The sequence below is a fragment of the Trematomus bernacchii genome, unplaced genomic scaffold (genome assembly GCF_902827165.1).
Source record: "Trematomus bernacchii unplaced genomic scaffold, fTreBer1.1, whole genome shotgun sequence".
NCBI classification, from domain to species: domain Eukaryota; kingdom Metazoa; phylum Chordata; class Actinopteri; order Perciformes; family Nototheniidae; genus Trematomus; species Trematomus bernacchii.
This window is the reverse complement of record NW_022987527.1, coordinates 51,578-71,973: the sequence shown is the minus strand read 5'-3', so window position 1 is coordinate 71,973 and position 20,396 is coordinate 51,578. Positions and strand designations below refer to the sequence as shown.

General features: G+C 40.8%; 2 protein-coding genes across 2 annotated transcripts; both read left to right on the top strand.

The window, feature by feature from the left end:
* Positions 1–238: 238 nt before the first annotated feature.
* On the top strand, positions 239–1,951 carry LOC117474566 (protein ANTAGONIST OF LIKE HETEROCHROMATIN PROTEIN 1-like). Its single transcript, XM_034120414.1, has 3 exons — positions 239–456; positions 544–1,566; positions 1,925–1,951. Exons 1-3 carry the CDS (start codon positions 322–324, stop codon positions 1,949–1,951), a joined length of 1,185 nt encoding a protein of 394 aa, XP_033976305.1. The 5' UTR covers positions 239–321.
* A 10,771-nt stretch (positions 1,952–12,722) lies between these two features.
* Positions 12,723–20,156, top strand: LOC117474800 (cytochrome P450 4B1-like). The gene is made up of 12 exons (XM_034120810.1): positions 12,723–12,945; positions 15,058–15,202; positions 15,393–15,437; positions 15,544–15,671; positions 15,933–16,057; positions 16,147–16,301; positions 16,458–16,561; positions 17,228–17,418; positions 17,500–17,633; positions 18,982–19,046; positions 19,531–19,613; positions 19,927–20,156. Exons 1-12 carry the CDS (start codon positions 12,754–12,756, stop codon positions 20,096–20,098), a joined length of 1,539 nt encoding a protein of 512 aa, XP_033976701.1. The 5' UTR covers positions 12,723–12,753; the 3' UTR covers positions 20,099–20,156.
* The last annotated feature ends 240 nt before the right edge of the window (positions 20,157–20,396 follow it).

Sequence of the window (20,396 nt, the reverse complement as noted above, 5' to 3'; positions counted from 1 at the left end):
TGGATTAGGCAAATGAGCCGCTGACGTCACTTCTTCTTCTTCGGCTTTGGTTTTCCTGGCAGGCTGCAAACAACTTCACGGCGAGTACAGTAGGTGGCGGTATGCACCTTAAAGTTGCAATCCGCCAAAAAACCGAGAGAAGAAGAAAAAAAACTTCCGCTTCCGCTGTATGCTTCTGTTTACCTTCCGACCTCAGTCAGACACGCTATGGAGTTGACTGAAGTTGTGGTTTTGGTGCTCGTGTTACACAGCTTCGTAACTGAGTTATTTAAGCCAATAACTCAGCCACAAATACAGATCGACCATTCAAATGCAATAGCAATGCTGATTCGGAGGCGAAGGCGGTTAAGAAGCCTTAACAAAAGGACTGGACGGCGACAAGCACACACTCTGGACATGTTGCGTCGTAGGACGGCTGAGGAGGATGACCGTTATCACGCCCAAAGAACAGCAATGGTACGTTCAGTAAATCACATTAATACTATCTAATGTAGGATTTATGGAGTTATGTAGGGCTAATTTGTGTCTTTGTATGTGTTCCAGATATGCGAATACTATGGAACGCGTCGTGTCCCGCGCTTTCTCTGGGTGAACAATAGAACGTCGGCCTGGTGGGAAATGGTGGTGCCAACGTACACCAATGTGCAGTGGATCAAAGATTTCCGAATGTCCAAGTGCTCTTTTCAACTGCTCTGTATGCGCCTGGAAGCAACGTTGGGGAGACGCAACACCAACTACCGGGAGTGTGTACCCGTGCCTAAAAAAATCGCCATAGCACTGTGGAAACTTGCGACCAACTCTGAGTACAGGACCATCTCTCATTTGTTTGGAGTCGGCAGATCTACGGTGTGTTGCTGTGTGCAGGAGTTCTGTTCCGCTGTTGTGACGCTACTCCTTCCTGAGTTCATGCCATGGCCGAACTCTGAGAAGTTAGAGGAGATGGCGTTATATTTTGAGGGCAGATGGGGTGTGCTACAGTGTGTAGGTGCAGTAGATGGATCACACATCCCTATTCTGAGACCAGAGGAATACCACAACGAGTATTTCAACCGCAAAGGCTGGCACTCGGTCATCCTGCAGGGTGTTGTGGATGGTAAGGGCCTCTTTTGGAGTGTTTTTGTTGGCTTACCAGGGAGCATGCATGATAGCAGAGTGTTCAGCTTGTCATCACTGGTTAGTTGTGTGGATAGAGGTGGTCTACTTCCTCATGTAACAAAGAATATTGGTGGACATGATGTGGGTTACTATATCCTTGGTGACTCAGCCTACCCCCTGCAAAGATGGCTGATGAAACCTTTCCAAGGAAGGCTCACACCCCAGCAACATGTGTACAACCGCAAAACAAGCCGAGCACGAGTGGTGGTGGAGAACGCTTTTGGCAGACTGAAGGGCAGATGGCGGTGCTTGATGAAGCGAAACGACTGCAACATGGACAACATCAAAATCCAGGTGGCAGCATGTTGCGTATTGCATAACCTATGTGAGCGTCGTGGTGATGAGTACAGGGAGGAATGGACTGCCTTACCGGCGACCCAGCTTGATGGGCCAGCGCCAGACATTGTTGAGGCTGGGGGGCAAGACACGCGCACAGCTCTTATGACGCATCTGAACATGTAAATTGACAATAAAGCTGATCTTTTGTACTTTTGGTTCTCTCTTTTATTTACCCCAGTCAACAGACAAAATTACAATAGTGCATACACACCTTAGATAAAATGTCAGTATCAAAACAGTACTCATATTGTATATTAATGAGTATATTATTATGTTGAATGTGTGTTAAAGACAATGGGATGAGGTTGAAGGCTCTTAAAAAAGCTTTTGGATACCATCTTTACTGTGATAAATACATACATGTTAAGCATACACACCTGAAGAACTACGTACGTGCAGCAGATCATCTTCACTGTGTGTTGTCGCCCAGGACCGCACCATACAGGTGAAATACTGAGTAGAAATACTGTCAGCAGAACAATGCACTTCAGTCATGACTTTTCAATATTTATAATAGTTTTTAAGTACTTTAAAATAGCTAAGTAATACTGAGCAATGATGACAACCATTCATATTTATTTGTTTATTACAAATTAAAGTAAAATATACACAAGTGTCTTGATTAAATGATTGTAGAATAAGGATTTTGGACGTGTGCCCTGCAGCCATGAATTGCATTAAAAGCAGCAAGAAACTTTGAATTGATTTCATTTTATACACATCTATATCTGAGTAGGCAATATCAATATAATCAATTACTGTAGTACATGTCATTCATTTGTGATATAAAGTCTATGCCTAGGTGGTGCATATTCTGGAAAATCAATTGAGAAACAAAAAAAAACAAAATCTCAAATTAAGTTTAAATGACTTCTGATTTGTCTGACCATAGGAAAGAGTTAGATAAGAAATAATACCACTAACATGTCTGTAGTATTGCACAGTAAATAGGCTCACCAGTTAACACCTCTATTATATATCCTCCTGAGAGGAACTCAGTTCACGAACTCCTATGTTCCCTTACTATAATTAATTAAAATATTGAACTCACAACACTGTTAATTACAAAGTTAACCATTTATTTAAATAGTGTTTGTGTTGATGGACGCCATTTTGAAATACAATGGAATGATCTTTTTCAAAGCCACATGTATGGGGTGGGACACTATAAATAAAGCTTCGCCAGTTTCATGGTGTCATGATGGTATCAGAATAATCACTTACATGTGATGTATAGGATGCTACACAGGTCACCATAAAGATAAAGTGTCAGGAGAAATAAGCAACACACGCAAGACATCGCCATGTAGGTTCTCTTTTATTTATCAGCAGCAGATCAATAAGTGTCAGTAGTATCAAAACAATATAATAACAGTGGCAATATATATATAAAATAACAATAATAGGCTCAGCATCAGACACACCTTAGTGCAAAGTTAGGTGTCACTATTAATAACAGTGGCATATATATATGTACTTTAATACAAAATTGACTGTCCCAGATGTGGGGATAGACTCAGCATCAGACACACCTTAGTGCAAAGTTAGGTGTCACTATTAATAACAGTGGCATATATATATGTACTTTAATACAAAATTGACTGTCCCAGATGTGGGGATAGACTCAGCAGCAGACGCACCTTAGTGCAAAGTTAGGTGTCACTATTAATAACAGTGGCATATATATATATATATATATATATATATATATATATATTACAATAATACAAAATTGACTGTCCCAGATGTAGGCAATTTGGGGTGAAGTGTCTTGCCCAGGGACACAACGACATGCTGACTGCAGTGGGGTTTGAACCTGTGCTCCCCTGATCCGAACACCAACGCACTCAGCCACTGCGCCACCCGCCTCCCAACAAGTCATTCTATAGTTGACTAACGACGACAAGTTTTTTTTTTCTTTTTAATTGGAGGCCTGTTGGATTTAACCAGCTCGCTTAGCACTCCCAGAAGCCCAGCCTGAAAGCTATTTTGTTGCTCCACCTGGAGCGCCGCCACCTCCACCTGGCGCGCCGCCACCTCCACCTAGCGCGCCGCCGAGTCAGCCATCACCTTTAAGAGCTGGTCCTGCGATTCCTGGGCCTTGTGTTCATGCAGCAGCCGTTCGTCGTGCATCTCCTTGTTGGCCATGGCATGCCGGTCCTCATTTTCCGTGCTGGCCAAGGCACGCCGGTCATCCATCGCCGTGATGGTGTCCAGGAAGCGGTCATCCCGTGTCCTCTTTCCTAATAGGAGAAATAAGTAGTTTTACAACTTACTAGGAATGTGTTTACTAGCTAATATAAGATAGGATCAAATAGCTGACGCTCAAAGTGCCCTTATTTATTGTTTTGTGCTTGATGTATGCTAGAATTTTATTTTGTCCAAAAATGATTAAGAGCTTTCTTACCGGAAGTCATGTGACCTCTAGCCCCGGATGTTTACGTTTGTGAGAGAGTGAAAAGGGCGCGAAAAGTGTAAACGATGTATGTTCACGGTGTTTCATGATTGTACATGAGTTTATATGTACCTTTGCGTTTGGTTGTTGGAACGGGAGATGAGGAGGCACTACCGTGGATTTCCGGAGGGGAAATCTCACTGATTTCCAATTCCAGGGGAAACACCACGTTGCCTGAAACACACGATTAGTGCCATGAGTTAGTGAAGCAAATGACAGAACATGGCACACTTATTCACAAGTCAAAACGTTTTTATAGCGGAAGAATAGCTAGTGAGCTAGCTAGCTGTTATTAGCTAGCTATGTTGTGGCCTGCTAACAGTGTTACCCAATTCAACCTAGCATTGCTAACTCAATCTACCGAGCAAATAAAAGTACATCTGAGACCAGTATTGTGCAGATTAAAACAGTAAAGTGCATGTAGTATATTTTACATTCGATTAGTGCCATGAGTTAGTGAAGCAAATGAGATAGCGGCCGAGATTAGCTAGCTAGCTGTTAGCCAATTCAGCAGAGCATGGCTAGCTCGATCTACCGAGCCTTAGAAGTACATATGTGACCATTATTGTGCAGATTAAAACAGTGCAGTGCATGTAGTATATTTTACCTAATTCGTCGTCGTCGTGCTTGGACAATTCCCCCGCCATTGCATCCTCCCACCCCGTCGTGCTCGACTCGATGGTATGCGCGGTGCCGAGGTATGACGGTCTGTGGCCAAGCAAAGCATTCAAACGATCATACCACTTGCTGGTTTTCCGACCGTTACCACTCTTGTTGTTGTGGTCTTTTATTTTTTTGAAGTCCTGCTTAAGCTTCTTGATCTTGTCCCGGCATGATTTAGCGCCGTGAATGATCCCGATGGCCGCTAACTCCTGCGAAATGCACTCATACATTTTCGCGTTGGAAACTGCCTTGAGCTGAAGTGCCTGGATCGCGTAGTCCGCGTAAATATCAAGCAGCGCCGAAACATCATCATCGGTCCATCGCTCCACTGATCTCTTCGGTGTTGTCATAATGCCAACTGCTGGTTTTGCAAAAAAAATATCTCTTCGTTGCTACGCTGAGATTTTAATGCGTGCAAGTAAAATGGCTGCTTTATACAACTTTTCTGGAGTTGTACGGGGCGTGGTTTGCATTCCGCACAGCCAATCAGACGTACGAACTACTTTCTCCCACAACAGACCCTGCTCTGTAGCAGGGACTGAAAAGCGAGTCTCGCGAACTAAGTTGAGCTACTTTAGTTCCTGGGGCTTTTTGGTGTGAACGCAAATATATCGTAGTTCTGATGAACTATTGTGGGAAAAGTACACCAAAGTACTCCGGTGTGAACGCACCTATTAGGCGCGTTCACACCGGAGTACTTTTACCCGTACTTTTCCCGTTTAGTTCCGTTAGTGCCTGGAATTTTGCATTCACACCAAAAAGAGAACTTAGTTCAGAGAACTCTTACCCCCATTTTTACTGCCTGCTAGAGAGGTGGGACTATCCTGGGGAGAAAAAAGTACCAATTTCTGATTGGCTGGGCGAATTGCAAACCACGGCCCGTAAAACTCTGAAAAGTTTTTTGAAGCCGCCATTGTATTTGCTGACATTAGCATTATTAGCATTAGCCCCCCCGTTGACAATTCACTAGCACCCCTCCCCCCATTGACAATTCACGTGGTGGGGGGTCGCCAGGAGAGTACCACCTCTCAGCAGGCACTAAAAATGGGGGTAAAAGTTCCCGGCACTAAGTACTCTTTTTGGTGTGAACGCGACATAAGGGGTACTAACGGAACTAAACGGGAAAAGTATGGGGAAAAGTACTCCGGTGTGAACGCGCCTTAGTGTTCTTTTTAACCAATATCTCTCAGAGGGGCGTGGGGAGTGGCTCCTTATTTTCATACTTTACACCATAGACCAGGGGTTCCCAAAGTGGGGGTCGCGAAATGAAAACATTTTTTTTAATTATTATTATTATTATTATTAATAACGTGTGCATAGACATTTTTCAGGGGCGGACTGGCCATCTGTAGAATGTCCCCGCAGTAAGGCTCCCCCCGTTGACAATTCACGTGGTGGGGGGTCGCCAGTCTCTGGCACTGTCATTTTGGGGGTCGCGGGCTGAAAAGTTTGGGAACCCCTGACAAAGGTTTTACACCCGAAAGAAGGGAGCCTCCTTCGGCTGTGAGTATGACTACTAGTGATGTGTTGGTCGCGAACGAGCCGATTCTTTTGAACGGCTCTTTGGTACGAACGAGGGGAACCGAGTCGTACTTAGTGAGAGCCGTTCTTGTTATCGTTCAATCGTTGGTCCGCACTCACTGCCTGCCAAAATCCACTCGCCTTTTAAAAAGCTTGATTTTGTTCCCCAAACGTATTCTGTGAAGACCAGCCCCTACTCTGATTGGTAGGTTTCAGCACGAGGAGTGAGATGGGGTGGGTCTTAACGGAATATGCGAGAGAGAGAAGTCATAACAAGTGGTACAGGACAGGTAGACGACGTGTTTTTCGGATGGAAAATGAGCCAAACGCGAAAACGCAGCAGCATTTGGATGCACTTCAAGCAAAACCCAGGCAGTGATAAAGCTCACCATTTGTAAAGGCAAAATATCCTTTAAAGCAGGGTCAACAAATAATCTCCATCGCCACTTAAAAACACACTATCTAATATTAAGAGTTGCATGAATTTCATTCAAGGCAAGGCAACTTTATTTACTTAAAGTGGACCTATCATGCTATATTTGAATAATATAGTGTAGGACCATACCTATATAAGGCATATTTATACTTTTTTTTTTTCAAAATACCAAACAGATCATGCATTTTAGCCATGCCTCATTTTGCTCAATTTGACAATTTATAGCTCTGTTTGTGCAGGGGCAGATTCAGTGAGAACAGCACCATCTACTGGCCTGGCATATGTACTACAGCGTCTCCAGCGCTTTCGAACGGCAATGGCCGTGGCGGTCTCCTCCTGATTGGTGGAGTTGGCCCAATAGCCGTAGCGCCACCGTCCTGACGTCAGGACAGTGTTCAAATCTGGATCAGTTTTTATCAGATCCATTGCAGCCCCTTTTTTAGAGATTTGGGTATGGAGGAAAATAGAGAGGGTTGTGTTTTCTGACACTTGGTGAGTTCCCTGAAACACCGGGGATACATATTCATGTATAAAAGACGTACAAAAGTGCATTTTGCTTGATAGCCCTGCTGAAAAAAACAGCTAAGACCAACAAGGCTGGTCAGGCTGGTCAGGCTGGTTTACCTGCTGTAACATCAACAATTTCCCAATTTGGGATCAATAAAGTACTATCTATGCAGGACGGAGTCCAGAACAAAATGTCCTTACGGGGACAATAAAGTATATCGTATCGTATGAAGATTAACTTTGAAAACAGTTATTTTTATTCAGTCAAGCTTGCACAAATGAACCTGTTAACCTTCATGATTTGAATTATAGCAGCAGGTTTGCAAAATTGTCTCAAACATAATATATTAATTGTTTTTCCCTGCACAATCTTATTACAAATACATTTTTGTTTTGCTCTTATTTGTAGGGAGTCATATTGGAACAAGTGTGTATTCGCTTCACAGGAATGCAACTGTCTGGGAAAACCCTGAAGTAAGTAAAGAAGATCATTCTGTGGAAGTATTTTTAAATGTGTAAGCTCACATGTGCCCATAGAAGTAAACCTATGATACTTCAACATAAAATGTTTTAAAATCATATACTGTCGTGGAATGATGGCCCTAAGGATCATAACACAATAGCATTTCAGAAAACATGACGTTGGACGATGATTCTTTGTCTGTCAGTCTGCGACAATCTTAAATACTTCTTCTTTTGAGAATAGACCAACTTCAGGGCCACCACACAAGTGTCAAAGTCATTCAATTAGTACACAATTAATGCAAACCCTAGTGCCCCCACTGGTCCGAGATGTAAGCATATCACAGAGTGACTCCTAGGACCTAGCATGGTTTATTCCCTCACTGTATTAGGGGTGTGCGTGAGCATGAACTCATTAAATGTTCATGGGAGAAATTAAGAAAAAGTTTGATTAATGCCACACTGGTGTTTGTTTTTCCATCTTGTGTCAACCAAGCGGCAAACTCTGGGGAAGAGCCGGGACGCCAATACGGAAGTGCCACAAACTGCAGTTCATATATTGGCCGATAGGCGATGACTGCAGAAAGGAGCAATTTCCATAGACCCCCATGTTAAAATGCCCAATTTCACAGCAGAAAAAAAACGTTTCTAGCCCTGGCTGCAATACATTTTGTTATGTATATAGTTAGATTCCACCTTCATGATTATGAATCTGTGAGTGAATTGTTTTCTAACATGACCCTTTTATTTATATTAGGTCTTAAGGTTTTTGCATAAATTAGGGCGTGGTCACATTGAGTGACAGCTCTGTCAAGTGACTGCTGCTGTTAGCTTTTTGTCTCTCTGCTAGCTGCTCCGTCTCCGTGAAGCTACAGGGACTGTGCCTGCTCAGTTCATCCAGGGAACACAACTTGACCCCGGCCGTGTTTGTTTGTTCTTCATGCTTATATATCGGACTATTGTGACTCGCTCTGCGGTTAAAACAGACGGTGCATGAATGCCGTTTTGCGGTAAGTGAAATTCGAGTACTTATGTGTTTATGATTTTAATCAGCTACGTAATGAATGTTAAGGCTTGGGTTAGCGTGTAAGCGAGTGGTAGCTACATCGGTGCTAACGATGCTAATCGTAGCCTCCAAGTTAACTTAAAACCATAGACCGTATATATATAAAGGTTAAAACGAAATAGACAAGTGTTAAGCGTTAAGTGGGATAATACTGGAGAACAAAAGGCTTCTGTTTGAGGTTGATAAAATAAGGTCATCCTTGTAACTTAGAGAGATATTTTATTATGTAGGTAGGAACTGTATGCATCGCTAAGGTTAATTTAAATTGGCTATGCTCGAGTATGTAGACAAGCTAACGTCGAAGTAGTGTATGTGAAATCAACCTCACAATAAGATGTGTGTATATTACAATTATTAATGTCATATTTCAAGATGATTACTTAGATATTACAATATGGTTGGTTGAGCTGGAGTTCATTATTGAGCTTACACGTTAACATCACAGTCATCTGAAGAACTGAACCCAAACCTTGTTGTTTTTATTAATTGCATTACCAAATTGGTATAAAATAAACAGTAAGCATTGGTAACACAACTTCCAAAGTTACAGTAAAATAAAAAGGACCCTGACTCGGAAAATACACAATCCAACATGTTCAACAGAAGAGAATAAGTTATATTGTTTGTACACATGGTACTTTACATATATATCTGTTTGTTTAAAGTGTCCAGGTGATGCAGACAGGCTGGACCAGAGAGTGAGAGACAGAACTGGACTCCTCACAGCAGTGAACTTCAGCACAGGTACAAATACTCTTTTTTCATACTGTACAAAGAATCAAGAAAGATATTGGTTTAAATAAATGAAGTATTGACTTTAATACACTGATATACATTCCATTAAACAATACTAAATACTAGATCACCTACACATCAGTGAAGTTGAGGGTTTTTTCCATGCAAAGGGTTACATTTAGATGTTAACAAGCAATATGACTGTCAGCTTTCTAATTTAATGTATTGAAGGCAAAGATATTTAACGCATAGTGACAACTGCTATTTATCTCTCAATATTGTCTGTAAAAACGTGGTAAAAGTTATTCTTTCAGTGAGACAACAGAGCAAGCTTGTTTTAATAACAGTTAAATATTATTTTGATAATAAAATACATTTCAATGTTGATGAATTTCATACTGTTCATTCATAATCTGATTGTCTTTGTAGCTCACTGTTGAAATAAAACAAAACATTACAATTACAAAATAATTATATCTACAGCCCCTAAACACACAAACACACCTCTTTCATAAATAACACACTTGTTCTGCAATAATATGTTTTATGTTTCCTGTAATTTTTGTTAGGAAAGGACATGCCTGAAAGACACGACTCAGCATCTCCTCTTTCTCCGAGGGTCAAGAAAAACATCCAATAGGAAAATTAAAAGCTGATGTTATGAGATGTTAAGACCAGTACAGGACATTCACTAAGAAACTATTTTTATTGTGAAAACAGTCAGCTGATCGAATGCACCTATTTCCACATCTACACTCCATCAGCTGATTATTTCTATTTGCCTCACTTCATGAGCTTCACAACATGTACCTTGTACCGCAGAGTTTGCAACGCAAATAAATGGGGCCAATCTTCAGTCGGATGTGAATGTGTAATCTAACATTTTCAGTAAGAATAATGGACAAAAGGAGTGCAAATACAAATTCAATTTATTGAAATGTGAACCAAAAGTTAATCAAACATGTTTTAAATAAAAAGCACATATGGACAGAAGGTGTAAACCTATTAAATGTATAAGTAAACACATTTAGTCAAATAAAGTGACAGACTAGGCCTGATCAGGTGGTATCAGCTATGCATGGGCTCCTCCATCAGGTCTGGTCCTCCTCACAGAGGAAAGACCCTCAGTCCTCTCCGGCCAAACCAACAGACAGGACGTCCATCACACGGAGGTTTCTCTCTGAAGTCTCTGCAGCTCTCTGAACACCACGCTGTCTCAATCCGTCCATCACACAGAGGTTTCTCCCTGAAGTCTCTGCAGCTCTCTGGACACCACGCTGTCTCAATCCATCCACACTGAATATGAGAGGGGAAAAATGAAAATAATAAATGCTTTAGACAATAAGAAATATAAAGTTGACTGTTGAGTTGCTCAGTTTTTTTAGATTGTCAATACTATTACTGTATAACTAATATCTCAGGTTAAGAGGCACCTTCAAATAAAGATTGGTCTATAAATACATTTTGTCTTTTGAATTGTTTGTCTAAAGTCAAGGATCTAGAACTGGTACTTGTAGTTTTAATGATACAGTCTGGTTATAATGCTGTTTGGAGGAGGCCTCACAGGTAAGAGCACTAACTAGCTATCATCACATGTACCTTAGCTTAACTTAAATGTATTAAACGTATAATTAAGTGATGGCAAAATATAAATAACTAATGTCATGCAAACATATTAATATTTGCTTGATTCCAGTGTTTAATTTAGCACAATTGCATACAAACGTTAAGGGATTTCAAGATTCTGAAGTATTATGCTAAAAACTCAACTTAGATTATTATTTATAGTTTTGCTGAATAGTCTCATGTCCGCTTACCTTAGAAACGTAAAATGCGACGGCAGTGTGCAGATGGGGAGCATGTTAGCTTAGCTTGGTAGCTTCAGCTAGCTCTGGCACTTCCAGACCGGTGGCAGCAGGTCCCGCCTCGGCTCCGCCTCTTTGCCCTTATTTGGAGCAGGCTGGAGTAGGCGGGAGTGGAACTCTGACGCCACTGTTGAGCCGTTAGTGGCCGACTCCGCCTACTAAGGGCTTCTCGGAAACTGCAGAATCCTATGGGTGACGTCACGGACCCTACGTCCATTTATACAGTCTATGTGTCCACCCCATCAAAACTTGGGGGGGGTGATTGGGTCAATTTATTCCTAAGTCACAGCCACATACAATGAGCACAACAAGCAAATCATGTAATAATAAGAATCAGTCTTTCTAATGTTATATAAAAATAGACTCCACACTTGTGTAACCATTAGCCAATCAGCAACCAAGGTAACCCCCCCCCCCCCACACACACACACCTTATCACCTGAATCTCCTCCTAGAGCACCTTTAGCCGCGTTCACACCAAGTACTTTGCCGTACTTAGCAGCACTTAGTTCCCATATGGAACTAAGAGCCGATCGCGTTCACACCGGAATAAGTTCCCTGAGGGAAGATTACGCAAATGAGCCGCTGACGTCATTTCGTCTTCTTCTGCTTTGGGTTTACTGGCAAGCCGCAAACAACTTCACGGCGTATACTGCCACCCGTAGTCCCCGGCCGGAAGTCCCCAGAGTTGGGACTTCCAAGTAAATCGCCAGAACGCCGACACCTCCTCATCTCCACCGCTCCCATGTTTTCTTTTGTGTTGCCATAAGTTAGTCTCTCTGCGTTTGTGCGCTGGGTGAATGCTAATGCTAATAATGCTAATGCGAGGATAATAAAATGGTGGCTCTACAAAACATTTCAGAGTTTTACGGGGCGTGGTTTGCAATTCGCCCAGCCAATCAGAACTGGGGCACTTTTTTTCCCCCAGGAGAGTACCACCTCTCAGCAGGCACTAAAAATGGGGGTAAAAGTTCCCGGCACTAAGTACTCTTTTTGGTGTGAACGCGACATAAGGGGTGCTAACGGAACTAAACGGGAAAAGTATGGGGAAAAGTACTCTGGTGTGAACGCGCCTTAGTGTTCTTTTTAACCAATATCTCTCAGAGGGGCGTGGGGAGTGGCTCCTTATTTTCATACTTTACAGTTTACACCATAGACCAGGGGTTCCCAAAGTGGGGGTCGCGAGATGAAAACATTTTTTTTTTAATTATTAATATTATTATTATTAATAACATGTGCATAGACATCTTTCAGGGGCGGACTGGCCATCTGTAGAATGTCCCCGCAGTGAGGCTCCCCCCGTTGACAATTCACGTGGTGGGGGGTCGACAGTCTCTGGCACTGTTATTTTGGGGGTCGCGGGCTGAAAAGTTTGGGAACCCCCTGACAAAGGTTTTACACCCGAAAGAAGGGAGCCTCCTTCGGCTGTAGACTGGTGTTCGGGGCGGGCCACATTCTCCACCCACATTCCGGTGGCTACATCACACACACTCACACACACAAAACTGTGGTGTGTGAATCACTGCTCATCATCAAGGAAGTCGCAAGCATGGAGTCAACTGAGGGTTTCGTGAAGTATCAGCTGGGCTTACCCCACATGCACCACTTGATCGCGGTGCTCTGTGTTGTTGCCGTTGTTTATACATTGACAGTCTTGCTTGCCCAAAGAAGAGCTGCGATGCAAAGTATGGAATTGTTTCCAGGACCACCGTCGCACTGGCTTTTTGGACATCTAAAGGAGGTAACGTGTATAATGACTGCTCAGTGACGCAGAAGCAAGTGCAAGAATGAATTAATAATAATATTAATAATGTATTAATAATAATAGAATCTCTGACTTACTGACCAATTTATTTTAATACCCTCACACTCACGCAATTGTGTAATACTCAGTGGCGACTGGTCATTAGGGGCAGGTGGGGCACAGCCCCACCTAGTGTCAGCAGAAAGTATTACAAATAATGATTACAAAAATGCAAAAAAATAAATAAAAAAATATATAAAATATATTTTAAGATCATGTTTAATCATCTGATTCGTCTGCACATTTCTGTTTTAGTCTGTGTTCTTCTAATTAGTGTGTCTACAGTCACAGTGTGTGCCTATTGAGCTGTTTAGAGCCATGTGGGACAAAACCTGATTATGCCCCTTCCTCTCGCTGTGAAGTGAACGTGACTGTAAAAACTACACTGCGCATGCTCAGAGTATTTTGTAATGTAATGTGTGTGGCAAAAAAATAATGACCAGAGGGGCACGGAGCTACCATCCCCACCATACGTCATCTCAAATCATTCAGAGCTGATTGGCTGTAAGTACGTGTGCCGCGAAAAGTGTGCTGTGTGAAGAGGAGACGGGGGGGCTGCAGTGGCGCGTCCTAAAACCAGGAAGTAAGCACAAAAAAGCAATGAGATTTCTCCAGAGGATTTTAGAAAATAGCTCGAAATAAGATCTGTGGGAAACGTACCTGTTAGATAAATGCACGTTTTGTTCAGCCGGATAACATCCACATGTCTACCCTACTTTTATAATTTTTTTATCATAAATCTATGGATTAGATTTATGATAGACTTTTGAAACTACAAGAACATAAGGAGGACTTTTACAAAAAAGTAATAGAAATGTTTGTCCAGAAGGATAGGCAAATGGACTTCATCTTTAAGTCAAGGTAAGACCGCCATTTTATTGAAAATGGGATCTTACTAAGAGAGAACAATTCAATATTTAAATGATAAAATTACATTTTTTGGGTATCCTTTTGTTGAACTGTCTGTTTAAAATTAATCGAAGCATCAGACAAAAAAAGCTTTTGAAAATAATATTATATTTTGGTTTAGGTCAAAATATAATATTTGTAAACCTGAAGAGTCAGTGCCAGTGCCTCACCAGCCATGAACCTCACTGCACGTCACTGCAGAAGCTTATATATAGACATCTAAGTTTTTTGTGCCCCACCACTTTTGTACATATAAAAACGCCACTGGTAATACTCAACAGAATTCTACAAATGGTCTTCTTTAGTATTCACTAAGCACAAGAGCAGACAACAAACTAGTCAAATTAATAGTTATTAAATGAGCAGCCAACAATCAAAATTATGAAGTTACTGTTTAAGGACATTACAGGCAAAAAGATCGTTTTTTCATGTACTTGTTATTTTGGTTTATTTTGCTTCCATGTTTTCTTTCACTCTAATGGAAATAAAACTTCCAAGAAACACATATAAATGATGTTCGTTTTACTACCCTGTCATTTAAAGATGATTAAATGTAACATATCATTTGTTTATTTGCATGGGAGAATAGTCATTTCAGCAGCAGATGTAGAATGTGTCTTCCTGTCCTCACTCTAGCATGTTTCTGATCAGAGGAATAAGAATGAATGCAACCACTGCAAGTCCACTGAGACAAATGTAACATTTGTGATATTGGGCTATATAAATAAACATTGATTGATTGATTGATTGATTGATGAACCGTCCCTTTTTGCAGCTTCCCCAGTGTTGCAACTGTCAAAGGTCATCCCCAGTCTCATCATGTGCCAACAGACTCAGATTTGCAATAAGAAAAGCCTGAGAAAACACTGCGAAAAAAGGAAATTCAAAGCGTATTCTTATGTTATTATTATTATTATTATTATTATTATTATTATTATTATTGGTGTTATTTAATTTGGGTTGTCCCTGATTTGAACTTCTTTACATTTATTTAAGTAACAATTTGGATGCAATTAAGGCTTAAACTTAGCAGTTGAGTATTAGTTTATAGAGCATCACAACTCAGGGGATAACTTTGTCCTCTTCAGGCTCCAGCATATTGGTTAAGCTTAATCTATGTTTTTATGTTTTTACTTTCAGTTTAAACAGGATGGGTCGGACTTGAAAAATATTGTGAAATGGGGACAGCAGTACCCTTATGCTTTCCCGATATGGTTTGGACCCTTTGTTTGTTTCCTCAGCATTCACCATCCAGACTATGCGAAAACTATATTGACATCTACAGGTGTGTGAGCCATTGTTTTATATCTTTACTGAAGTCATAAACCTTTACAATGTAGCAGTTAAGTCAAATTCATCTTTTGACAATGCTTTTTACTACGTCGTATACATGTAGACTCATATTGGTTTATTATCTGCATTTCAATAAACAAAGGTCAATGTAACATAATCTGTAATTGTTTGTTTCGTAACAGAGCCAAAAGATAATATGGCATATACTTTTGTTAAGCCTTGGATTGGTAAGATTGCTTTTACTTTCTCCTACAGCATATTTTGGTTTACTGCACAGTATTTTCTGTTAAGCTGCTTCCCTCGCTGATCCATACTGCCTCTGTCTGTCTTCAGGTGATGGCTTATTGGTGTCTGATGGTCAGAAGTGGTTTCGCCACAGAAGGCTCTTGACCCCAGGTTTCCATTTTGAAGTTTTGAAACCCTACGTAAATCTGATGTCAGACTCTGTTAAAACCATGCTGGTACGTTAATGACAGTTTTTTTGTTTATAAAATCAGTGTCTGTTTTTTTGCCAAGTTGCATTTCACATAATTTGTACAAGGAAAATGCTTTTGTGTAAAGTGCTATAATAAGTAGTCAATGGTGAAGTGATGTGGAGGAAATATAGGCTTAGGCTTTCCAGATGCTGCAGCTATTTTATGTCAAAGTTGTTCCAGCTAAGTGTGTTGAAGTTTTTTCCACGTCCTGCTGAGACCTCACATCTGTTCTTTCACTGTTGCCAGGACAAATGGGAGAGTTATGCAAAAACCAATGAGTCCTTTGAATTGTTTAACCACGTGAGCCTTATGACACTGGACAGCATCATGAAGTGTGCGTTCAGCTACAACAGCAACTGTCAGACCGAGAGGCGAGTCCATACAAACGTTTTCCCGCCATTCACAATTACAGGTTTATGTTCTCAGTTGTCTGAACTGTTTGTCTACGTTCTTATTTCAGCGGAACAAATGAATACATCAAGGCAGTGTATGAGCTCAGTAATTTGATTAACCTGCGGTTCAGGACGTTTCCATACCACAATGACCTCATTTTCTACCTCAGCCCACATGGCTTCAGACTAAGAAAAGCATGCAAGGTGGCTCACAGTCACACAGGTAAGATGTTCACAGATATTACCTTCATGACAATCTAAAACTGAATTTAGCTTGCCCATACATCGAAATTGTATAGGCTCTAAACTGTAGGTTTATGGTTGCTGCATTTTAAGAGTTACTGGGGATATGCTCATTAATTATTCTCTTATTTTGAAGGGGAAGTCATACAAAAGAGGAAAGAAGCACTCAAGGAGAACGAGCTGGATCGCGTACAGGGAAAGAGAAACGTGGACTTTCTGGACATCCTTCTCTTAGCGAGAGTATGTTATGTGCCATGTATTGAATTCACAAAATGAGACACTTCTGATCAATGAAAAAAAACAACATACGTAAAAACTGCAATTGTCAAAGCAGCAAGCTCTCTATAGAGATAATGAATTAATAATCGTGAACATTTTAGTAATGAGATATTTAAAGCATGAACAGTCTTAAAGTTGCCGCACATTAAAAAAGCGTAGTTGTGTCATGTTTATAACCTGAGATGACGCAAATATTATACTGTATGTGCTTAACCTGCAAGGGGCAAAAAACTAGGGCAAAAGGAAACGCAGAAGGTTTTTCGAATGAGCATTGATATGCTGAGCATGAGGCCACTGGTCAATGGCCACTGGTACAAAGGCAACAGTCTGGTTATTTTACTCTTATGAGGGACTCTTGAGCAGCAACTTAAAAGTTATACATTTCTGTTGTGCACATATAATCAATATGACACAATAAGCTACTCAAGGACACCTCTGTAACTCGGTAACTAAAATGTCCTTTCTTTCCAAACACAGTTGACCTGTAAAAGGATCCGACAGACATTAGCTGTTTCTGTGCCAATTCCAATAGGCCTGCAACTTGTACGGTTTTTAATTGGAGTAGTAGTGTCACATTAAGACATAATATGTTCATTACTAATGTTTTAAGTTTGCCTTTTATTTAAGGATGAGAACAAACAGGGTCTGTCAGATGAAGATATACAAGCAGAGGTGGACACCTTCATGTTTGAAGGCCATGACACTACAGCCAGTGCCATGTCCTTCATCCTCTACTCTCTGGCCTGCCACCCAGAGTACCAGAAGATGTGCCGGGATGAGGTCCTTCAAGCCCTGGATGGCAAGGACACCATGGAGTGGTGGGCTTACATTTGAAAACAATGCAAATGTATGTCAGTGCTGCCAATTGTTGAACTAACACTTGTCTGTTTACTTTTTAGGGAGGATCTCAGTAAAATTCCATACACTACAATGTTCATAAAAGAGTCCCTCCGCCTTTACCCTCCGGTACCAGGAATATCCAGAATCACCACCAAGACCATTACCTTTTTTGATGGAAGGACTTTGCCTGCAGGTTTGTCTTTAATGGTTCTTTGCAGATGAATGTGAATAAAACAGCATACAGTTGCATGCATCAAACGTTTATACCCTGTGGTAAAAGATAAGGTAAAGCAGCGACGTGCAGTCAGTGGAGGCAGGGGAGGCAGAGCCTCACCTGTCATACTCCAATGTAACGGAAAAACAATTAAAGAAAAACTAAATAATAATAATAATAAAATGTCTCCACTGATCTTGTGTAAATGTGATTTCTGTATGATTCCAATCGCATTTTATAGTCAAAATCAGCAAATTTGCCGAGCTCCGCTACGGGAGCGATGAGAAGTGAGGCAGGGACGAGCTCTGCCTCACGTAAGCCCACAGTAACTTGCTGGAGCGCGGGCACTAATTTAGCGCGGCCACTTATTTTGTGAGCGCGCTCAAGCCATTTACTGTGGGGTGAGGTGAGGCACAGATGAGCTCTGCCTCACTTCAGAATGCGTCACCCCACAGAAACTGGCTGGAAAGCGGGCCCTAAGCGCATGCCTGTTCCCATCTCACTGTAGGTCACCAATGTAATGTTTGTAGATCCCTTTATTACATTTATCCTCGCCATCCATAGTCTCTAAATAACTTATTTCACATATGATATTTAGGCTCGCTGGTCTCATCGTACAACGGCAATGAAAAAAGCATCAGGAGAGGCAGCCATAACCTCTGCCGCACTGAAGGGGGCGCACGTGAGCCCACAGGTTCTTGTTGCTACTGTTATTCTACCGCAAACAACAAACTAGACTTTTGAAACTACAGGAAGATAAGGAGGACTTTTACAAAACAGTAATAGAGATTGTTGTCCAGAAGGATAGCATGGACTTATATTCATCTTCAAGTCAAGGTAAGACCACAACTGTAATGAAAATGGGATCTTACTTAGAAAGAACAATCCAATATTTAGATTTTGGGTATCCTTTTGTTGATCGGTCTGTTTAAAATTAATCATAGCATCAGACTAAAAAAGCTTTTGAAAATAACAGAATATTTTGATTAAGGTCAAAATAGGCTATAATATTTGTAAATCTGACTCTGAAAGAGTCAGTGCCTCACCAGCCATGAACCTCACCGCACGTCACTGAGGTCAAGGTATGCGGAACTGCAGGACGGAGTCCAGAACAAAATGTCCTTACGGGGACAACAAAGTATATTGTATCGTATGAAGATTAACTTTGAAAACAGTTATTTTTATTGAGTCAAGCTTGCACAAATGAACCTGTGATGATTTGAATTATAGCAGCAGGTTTGCAAAATTGTCTCAAACATAATATATTAATTGTTTTTCCCTGCACAATCTTATTACAAATACATTTTTGTTTTGCTCTTATTTGTAGGGAGTCATATTGCAACAAGTGTGTATTCACTTCACAGGAATGCAACTGTCTGGGAAAACCCTGAAGTAAGTAAAGAAGATCATTCTGTGGAAGTATTTTTAAATGTGTAAGCTCACATGTGCCCATAGAAGTAAACCTATGATACTTCTACATAAAATGTTTTAAAATCATATACTGTCGTGGTATGATGGCCCTAAGGATCATAACACAATAGCATTTCAGAAAACATGACGTTGGACAATGATTCTTTGTCTGTCAGTCTGCGACAATCTTAAATACTTCTTCTTTTGAGAATAGACCAACTTCAGGGCCACCACACAAGTGTCAAAGTCATTCAATTAGTGCACAATTAATGCAAACCCTAGTGCCCCCACTGTTCCGAGATGTCAGCATATCACAGAGTGACTCCTAGGACCTAGCATGGTTTATTCCCTCACTGTATTAGGGGTGTGCGTGAGCATGAACTCATTAAATGTTCATGGGAGAAATTAAGAAAAAGTTTGATTAATGCCACACTGGTGTTTGTTTTTCCATCTTGTGTCAACACAGGTCTTTGACCCACTGCGTTTTCTCCCGGAGAATGTTTCCAAGAGGCCTCCTCACGCATTTGTGCCCTTCTCTGCTGGGCCAAGGTTTGTCCTCATATGATACCGTGTGACTAGCTTACAAAAAATAGGGCTACAGCTAAGTTTACAACACATTACAATACAATAGCCCTGCAGTAAAAACATATTTGGCAAACACGAAAGGCTTACTGAAAGGCTGTTGCTGTTGCCTTCTTGTCCAACCTATTCCAATATTATGTCAATCAAAAATATATATATCATTTGGTATTGACTGTTCATCTGATTTCCATAACCTTAAGTGCTGTCTTCCTATATGATGTTACTTTAAAGCTTAATTTGTCACCATATTCCACTCATTGGTGCTGTTTTCCTCACTCAGAAACTGCATTGGTCAGAACTTTGCCATGAACGAGCTGAAAGTGTCAACAGCGCTGACACTGCAGAGATACCATCTGATCGAGGACCCGACGCAAACACCACAGATAATTAATCGACTGGTGCTTCGTTCACTTAATGGCCTCCACATCAAAATAAAACCTGTAGACCCATGAGTGAAAATGGAAATAACTGTTGAAAGAAAACCTGGGAAATAAATGACTCATAAGGGAACTTCTTCTATGATTTGACTAAACTTTTAAACTAACAAAGAATCATAAACAGATACTAATGAAGTGATTAACTGTTAAGTATTTTATCAAGTATCTAATCATTATTTACACTGGAACCTGTGTTAATGAGACATTTATCGCACTTGACTTTACATATAAAAGGAATATGACTTTTGTGATCGTCAAAAGGAAAACCTAAGTAACATTTTCATTTCATCATTTATAAATGCATCTCAACTGG

Bases quoted from the DNA above. Each gene is read 5' to 3' on its own strand.
- LOC117474566 (XM_034120414.1), top strand. From the start codon at position 322: ATGCTGATTCGGAGGCGAAGGCGGTTAAGAAGCCTTAACAAAAGGACT. The intron at 457-543 runs GTACGTTCAGTA...TATGTGTTCCAG, and splicing joins ACGCCCAAAGAACAGCAATG to ATATGCGAATACTATGGAAC. The intron at 1,567-1,924 runs GCTGGGGGGCAA...GTTGTCGCCCAG, and splicing joins CAGCGCCAGACATTGTTGAG to GACCGCACCATACAGGTGAA.
- LOC117474800 (XM_034120810.1), top strand. From the start codon at position 12,754: ATGGAGTCAACTGAGGGTTTCGTGAAGTATCAGCTGGGCTTACCCCAC. The intron at 16,058-16,146 runs GCGAGTCCATAC...TTCTTATTTCAG, and splicing joins AGCAACTGTCAGACCGAGAG to CGGAACAAATGAATACATCA. The intron at 16,302-16,457 runs GTAAGATGTTCA...CTTATTTTGAAG, and splicing joins GGTGGCTCACAGTCACACAG to GGGAAGTCATACAAAAGAGG.